This window comes from Hypanus sabinus, chromosome 2 (assembly GCF_030144855.1).
Source record: "Hypanus sabinus isolate sHypSab1 chromosome 2, sHypSab1.hap1, whole genome shotgun sequence".
In the NCBI taxonomy this organism is placed as follows: Eukaryota; Metazoa; Chordata; class Chondrichthyes; order Myliobatiformes; family Dasyatidae; genus Hypanus; species Hypanus sabinus.
The window spans coordinates 119652420-119660588 of NC_082707.1; the positions used below are offsets into that span (position 1 = coordinate 119652420).

An 8169-nucleotide genomic window follows, 5' to 3' on the forward strand; every position below is an offset into this window, starting at 1 on the left:
TTGTCAGTCATTTAAGCATAATGGCTAAAGTTTCCCAATTGCAATGCTGAAAGCATTTCAGTGAACTGTCATTGTGATAAATGGGGATTCCAGGCTCGTATTTTTGAGCATTACTGTCTGCAACTATCTTGGCAATCCTAGCCCACTCCTTCTCTTTCCTTAATTGTTGTCCTTGCCGAGTAATTTCAGGGATTCCAGGCTCTGGAGGGTGGGGAACAAGTGCTGTGAAGTTATTATTTCTGTTTCCAAACTGATGGAGAGGACAGAGTGGGAGAATTCAGCCCAAGTATGTTTTAGTTACTGACTACTTCCTGTGCCTGGTTTACTCAGACATAAACCTGGCCAATGTTGTTCAATGAGATATTTTCTTCTCAACTCCACATCAGTAAATGGGTTAGAGATAGCACAGGTTCACAGCGGTCAATGGTGCAGCAAAATCTAATGGCCTGTTCCTGCACTATACTGTTTTATGGTCCACATTCCATAAATCCATTACCCACCTCTGTGTGTTTAAAATAAAACCGTGCTCACACATCTGCTTTTAATTTGACCCCTCTCAGCTTTAGAATAAGGCATTTTGACCATGGGAAAAAGATACCACTGTTAATCTGATAGCTTTGAGTTTTATTCATTAGCATATAGGATTTATGCATAGCATGATCAATGTCTGAAGCATTTCCTAGTCATAGAAAAGTACCACAGAAACAGGCCCTTTGGCCCATCTAGTCTGTGCTGAACCATTTAAACAGCCTAGACCCAAAGATCTGCTCCAGGACCACAGCCCTCCATACCCCTGCCATTCATGTGCCTATCCAAACTTCTCTTAAACATTGAAGTCAAGCTTGCATGCACCACTTGTGCTGTCAGCATGTTCCACACTCTCACTGCCATCTGAATGAAGAAGTTTCCCCTCATGTTCCCCTTAAATGTTTCACCTTTCCCCCTTAACCCCTGACCTCTTGTAGTCCCATCGAACCTCAGCGGAAAAAGCCTGCTTGTCTTTACCCTGTCTATCCCCCTCAAAAGTCTGGATACCTCTAACAACCCTCCCTCAGTCTTCTCCATTTCAAGGAATAAAGTCCTAACCTCTTCAATCTTTCCTTATAACTCAGATCCTCCAGTCCCAGCAACATCCTTGTAAATTTTCTTTGTACTCTTTCAAACTTACTTACAAAACTGCACACAATACTCCAAATTAGGCTTTACCTAGATCTTATACCACCACAACATAACATCCCATCTCCTGTACTCACTGTTTTGTTTTATGAAGGCCGAAGTGCCATAAGCTCTTTATGACCCTATCCACTTGTGATGTATTCTCAGATCCCTTTGTTCTACCACACTCCTCAGTACCCTACCGCTCACTCTGTAAGATCTACCCTGGTCAGTCCTATGGAAGTGAAACACTTTGCACTTTTCTGCATTAAATTCCATCTGCCACTTTTCAGCCCATTTTTTGAGCTGGTCCAGATCCCACTGCAAGCTCTGATAGTCTAGCTCATTGTCTGCTACACCCCCAATCTTGGTGTTACTCACAAATATGCTGATCCAGTTTACCACATTATCATCCAGATCACTGATATAGATGAAAAACAACAATGGACCCAGCACTGATCCCTGTAGCACTCCACTTGTCACGGGCATAGTCAGAGAGACTAGGCCCTGCTACGACTCTTCAGCTTCTCCCACAAAGCCAATGTCTAATCCAATTCACTACCTCATCCTGAATGCCGAGCGACTGAACCTTCTTCACCAGCTTCCTAAGCGGGAGCCTGTCAAATGCCTTGCTAAAATCCAGAGACAACATCCACTGCATTGCCTTCATCAACTTTCCTGGTAACTTCCGCAAAAAACTCAATACAACCTACCACACAAGAAGCCGTGCTGACTATCCCTAATCAGTCCATGTCTATCCAGATACTCACATATCCGATCCCTTAGAGTACCTTCCAGTAATTCTCCCACTCCTGATGCTAGGCTTTCCGGCCTATAATTTCCTGGTTTATTTTTAGAGCCTTTCTTAAACAGCGGAACAACATTAGCCATCCTCCAATCCTCCGGTACCTCACCTGTCAATAACAATAATTAAAATTTTTCTTCTAGGCCCCCTGCAATTTCTGCACTTGCCTCCCACAGGGTCCAAGGGAACACCTCATCTAGTCCTGGGGATTTATCCACCGTAATTTGCCTCAAGACAGCAAACACCTCCTCCTGTAATCTGTATAGGGTCCATGACCTCACTGCTGTCTTACCTCATTTCTACAGACTCTGTGTCTGTCTCCTGAGTAAATATAGATACAAAAATGCATTTAAGATCTCTCCCATCTTTTTTCGCTCCATGAATAGATTACTATCCTGATCTACCAGAGGACCACGTAAAGGAATTATCTTGTACAGGGAAATTGCTTAAAAAGGGGCTGAATGTCAAAATTAGAAGTGGGCTGTTCTGCACTAAAAGCTGAAAAAAAGTATTTTATAATCACACAGGGTGGAAATTATAACTATTAGAATGATTGAAATGTAATAGTTTTGTATGATGTCTGTCAAGGGGCAAGGAGCAAAGATGGGGATGTGGAATTGGCCTGGTAATTACCTGGATTAAATTAATATGGCATTGCCATCATACATTGACAATCACTCAAGAAACCCCAACATGACAGGCAGGAAATTAAAGTCTCATTACACAAGAAGCTCTTTATTAACCTTCAACTTCTGAATGTGTTTGCAGATCCTGGAGTTGACACTGATCCTGGCCAGCTACATCAACCACAGCAGCTGTCATCCGCTGGCCATCTCGTCCAGCTCGCCACCCACAAGCCTCTCCAACAAGAAACTGTGGGAGATCGACAGCAAACACTTCCCGAGCATGACGCGGACTACGCAAGGTCCTACCCTGCTCTGAGACTCTCTGGCCAGTGCTGAATGGCGTGGAGCTGTCAGAGGACAAACCAGTTGGACAATTCAAATGGTGCACAGTTGACACTTGTGTCTGGACTTTGTTGCAGTTGTGTGTATTTATGTGCTCGATTAGTGCTTAGACTTTGTTTACCTACTGACGATTCACATACCACCTCACAGCCCATTGTTATCAGTTGGGTTCATACTGGTGGCAAGTTTTGGGCTCCTTGGGGACATTAATGCTGAGGCTGGACCACATGCAACAAACTGGAATGTTTGTGGCCGTTCAACTGGATACTATCCATGGGGGGAGGTGTCCCCTTTTGGGAAGGGTGCTTTATATCAGGAAGAACCTTTCTCAAGGGCTCATTCTGACCCCTTACATTTATTCCAAACCCCATCCAAAGATCCCCGAATTACGATGGGTTGGAATGCCAAGGGCAAAGGTACAATGCACATTATGTTGCTGCTAAGTTATTTCTGAGTCAGAGACTATGAAAGTTCCAGCGGGAACTGGATACCTGTGGATGATAAAAGGCCCTGCTGTGCCAGGAAACCCAGTAACATCATGGAACCCCCATCAACAGAGCACCAGCATGGTTCTTGGAAGTGGTCCCAAGACTTGCAGAAGCTGCTCAGTGTTCCCTCCCCTTCAGCCTTTACCATTGGGATTGATGGCAATGCCACAGGTCACTTCCTAATCATGGGGAGAGTGGACTGTTCAGCGGCTCATGCTATTTCAGGCCATTGCTCAAGAGGCTGTCTTGTAAGGTCTCTGGAATAACCAACCGATCCCTCATCAGAGCCCCTCGCCCCCACAGCAGTGCCTGATACAATAAGCACATACCTCTTGAACGCGTGCCACTGAGGTACAAAAGACACTGGAGTGACCCTCTAAGTAAGGAGGGTGCCAGCAGCAGAACACGAGCACCATTGCACAGTCCAGCTGTGGGTAATCAACAGTCAATGTCTCCATTCCATTTAATAACTGGAACGGGTTTCTGGGATGAACTGTGAAGCGCTTAAGCTACCCAATTTTTGTCCTCATTGTCACTGGGGGGACAAAGTCACCACTGAACACAGCAGCTGCTAGTGCCCAGCAGTGAGTTATCTGAAAACAGTGTAAAGCAGGTGGATATGTTCGTGGTTGAGTGAAGTTATGTAGGATTATTGTGGAGGGATTGTTTATCAAAACAAATCGTGACTATAGCTGAAGCTTCACCTTTCCAGTGCACTTGATTCAACTGCCAACTGGAAGAGGCTGGTACTGGACTAATCTTTTGTTTCTTCAAAGTGTTTATCCTTCCTGCCCACCCAAAGCGCCCACTGGTTCACAGACAGTCATTGTCCCTTGATGCAAGTACAAGGGAGATGATTATAGAAACATTCTAGTTCTTCACGTTTGCACGGCTGCACCACTCGCCTAACCCCAGCCTGCAGAGAGTAGGAGAGAGGTGTGCTCGCTTGTGGAGGATTTTTGTTTATGAGTGACTACCTCAAGGACAGTGAGAGCCAAGTGTCCTTAATAAAACGCCCTTACTGAACCATTTCTTCCCTGTTCAAGCGGACAGTCTTCATTACCAGACCCAGCTCTCACATCCTACTACTCTGATGCAGTTTTAAATTCTGACTTCTGAGCTGCTATCTCAGTAACCATGACTCATTCTTTAACACTGTTAACATGTTGCATTTTGAATCACACTCCTGTGTGGTACAAAAGCAGTCCCGCACTCTGAGGTGAGAAGTTAATGTACAGTCCCATCTGCACTCTTAGATGAATGTGGAACTAATCAATACCCTGACCAATGTCATCACCCAGCATCTCTGAAAGACATTTATCACAGTGTCGTTTGTACGATCTCATTGTACACAAGTTGACTGCTGAGTTTCATCTTGAACCTAGTCACTGCACTTGAGATGTGTTTTGGCTGTAAAGTGCACTGAGGCATCCTGATGTCAAAAGTCCTGTTTGGACGGATGTTCTTGGGTCTTGTCAGTGCTTTAGTTGTAGTTCCACATTGATGCATATCATTAGAAAATAGTGCTCTGAGGGCTGTGTAAAATGCCAAGAAAGAAAAATTTCCAAATTCACTGCCTTTCACAGCATCAGGAAGCCCCAAACCAAGGCCTTTGTAAAGTAGGGAAAATGTAACCTGTCAGTGACCTCCCAGTAAAGAACATGGGTACATGCAGTCAGCCAGATGCTTCCAACAACCAACAGTGACTGGCACCTTAGAAGATCGTCTCCAACCAGCCTAACAGTCACCGCAGCTCCACTCTCAGGACACAATACTCTTTCTAACATCAGCACTCACCAATACATCATTGCTTCCCATAACTTCCCTATGTATCCGAGTCAAGTCCTTGCCGCTGAAGTAACAATTTGGCCAGCATTTTAATAATTCAGAACGTAGAAGAGTACAGCACAGGAACAGGCCATTCAGCCCACAATGTTGTGCCAAACCAGGTAAAAAGCAAATCAAAAACACACAAGTACTAATCCCTCCTACCGACTCCATGTCCCTATCCTTCCAACATCCATGTGCCTATCCAAACATGTCTTAAAAGCCTCTAATGTATTTGCCTCTACCACCATCCCAGGCATCCACGATTCTCTGAGTACAAAACTTAACCGTCATATCTGTCTTGAACCTATCCCCTCTCACCTTCAATGCATGCCCTCTGGTATTAGACGCTTCAATCCTGGGAAACATACTCCCTGTCCACTCTATCTACGCCTCTCAATCTTACAAACCCCTATCAGATCTTCCCTCAGCCTCCGGTGCTCCAGAGAAAACAACCCCAGTTTATCCAGCCTCCAGTGATAGCACATGTCTTCTAAACCAGACAGTATCTTGGTAAACCTCTTCTGCACCCTCAACATCCTTCCTATAGAGGGACAAACAGAATTGTATGCAATATTCCAGAAGTGTCCGTGAAATGCATAGTGTTAGTGAAAGTCCTCAGCAAATAAGGCAGTACACACAGAGAGGGGAGTTACCATTTCAGACCGATGAGCTGTAATCTGAATTGAGAAATGGCCCATATTTTGAATATTACCAAGCCAGGTGAAAATGCTGTGGGGTTGCTGGTAGCTGGGAAGTGCTTGTGGTCTTATACAAGACCTTAGGGATGGTCTGTGATGGAAGGCAAGAGGGAATTGGGGAGGAAGGGACCAGGGCAAAGGGTAGACAGGTGGAGTAAATGTTACAGCGAAACCAGTAAAGCTGCTGTCTGGTAAAGGGACACTTGGTCTTTATGATCTCGTTGAGTTGGAATGTCCCACCAGCCCTGCCCCATTCTCTAAAGAATTCACCATTCTGACTTGACCTGCCCTGCCTTGCTGGTCTCATTGTGGAGCAGGTTTAAAACTAGCATCAGTAATATTTTTAGTTTGCTCTGAACAGAATGAGTAATATCCTTGTGTGAATAGGGAGATGAGCAATTTCAAAGCAATAGGTTTAAATTTGGGCATTGCTTTTTTGCCCTCTTCAAAGCCTGAATACAGAGCTGCCAACGCATGTAATGCCAAATAGGGCCATTAATAACTTTACTTGCAGAGACTAGGGACTACAAATGCTGTGTTCTGGATTAAAAACACAAACTGCTGAAAGAATTTGGCAATTTACTGGTCAATTAGACTCTCCTGAATGTGTGTTTATCTGTTGGGAGCCAACTACAACTACATTTATGTGAGTATGATATAAAAGATGGCAGGATAATCACCCAAACTCTCTCCCATTTCCCAAAGATAGTCGATAATGTTCCAACCCAAAGCTTTTGATCTTTGGGGATGAATTGGGTTTAGGAGGATTTACTATTAAAATATAAAGAAAATAAGAAGAAATTCAGATGATTTGGAAGTTACTGTTAACATCGATGAAATCAGCAGCCAATTGCTACACTACAGAAGGTGAATGAGTGACGGCTTATTTTTTTGTTAAGGCTGGGAGAAAGGGAAGTGTTGAGCAGAATCTACAGACTCATAGTTTTTTTTTGTTTAGAGTAGTTTTACAGTTTTGTTCCATCTCATTGGCACTTGGTAATAGCTATGAGGAAATGTCCATCTCGTGTATTTTGCAATTGATGGTTTTGGTTCACTTTGTGTACTGTAGCTGATTGAAATTCTGGGAAGAATCTGATGCAAAATGTGCCAAAACATCAGTTTAACTTTGAGCTGTGTGATGTTGATAGCAGAGAAGAAATGTAATGAGAATCTGCCACGGTCAGGTACTTGGTCTAAGCTGTTGCTCAGTACCCCCTTGGCATGTATCCTTGCTAGAATGAGCCAGAGTCCCTATTGTTTGATCTCACCAAGTTGTCTCCTGATGTTCAGCCTAAGCCATAGGAGCAGAATTAAGCTATTGGGCCCATAGAGTCTGCTCTGCCATCCCATTGTAGCTGATTTATTACCCCTCTCAACCCCTTTCTCCTGCCTTCTTCCCTGTAACCTTTGATACCCTTACTAATCAAGAACCTATCAACCTCTGCTTTAAATACACCTGTCCACAAATGCATGCGGTTGAATTGTCAGTACCTTGTACTGGACCACTGCTAACCACTCAAGTAGCCACTAACTGTTCTAATAACCTTTTTTTCCAGCTGTTCCCCTGTCTAGTGTTGGAGCTGACGAGTAAAATCCTGCACTGCATCCAAGATTAATTTGCAACACTCCTCATCCACTTCAAACTTGCACACACAGTCAAGGCTGACTATTCAGTAGAGAAGGCTGATAATGGAATCTGGTGATAGAACAGAATTCTCACAACGGACAGTGTGTCACTTCGCCCTGGTTATAAACACTACACACTTTGTGCTACAAATTGAATACTTGATCCTAAGGGGGCAAAATGCATCTCTGAGTGGTTATACCAGATGTACTGTAGCTTTTATTTATTCCAGCTGTTGAAGTGAATAGTGAATGTTTTTTCACTTTAACTTGAGTTGGCTAAAGTTTGACATAATATGAAAGAGGGTTGTACTGGAATATTCTCATACTCCTTTCCCTCCATGACTGGTAGACAAAATAAAGTATTGCCAAAAGTATACTTCAGTATTATCAACATCTGCAGTGAATGCTTGCTTCACTCTTCAAAAGTCATGAGCTGTACTTTACATTCTCTTAGCCAGTTAACGTTGCGGAAGTCTAAAGTGTAGATCTGACTGTTCAAAAGAATTTAGAACTGTATAACACAGGAACAGCCCCTTTGGCCCACTGTTGTGCTGAAATAATTAAATTTATGATATCTAATCCTTTCTGCCAGGCTACAG

The 8169-nt window shown here is 43.6% G+C and overlaps 1 protein-coding gene across 5 annotated transcripts in view; it reads left to right on the plus strand.

Annotated features, from left to right (window-relative positions):
- plekhh1 (pleckstrin homology domain containing, family H (with MyTH4 domain) member 1) overlaps nucleotides 1–7944 on the plus strand; it is a 140027-nt gene extending 132083 nt beyond the window's left edge. For all 5 annotated transcript variants that reach the window (XM_059953337.1, XM_059953329.1, XM_059953344.1 and 2 more), the window contains one exon: nucleotides 2729–7944. In XM_059953337.1, the coding sequence (XP_059809320.1) occupies nucleotides 2729–2902 (174 nt within the window). In that variant the 3' untranslated portion in view covers nucleotides 2903–7944. The remainder of the gene's footprint in view (nucleotides 1–2728) is intronic.
- Nucleotides 7945–8169: the final 225 nt, after the last annotated feature.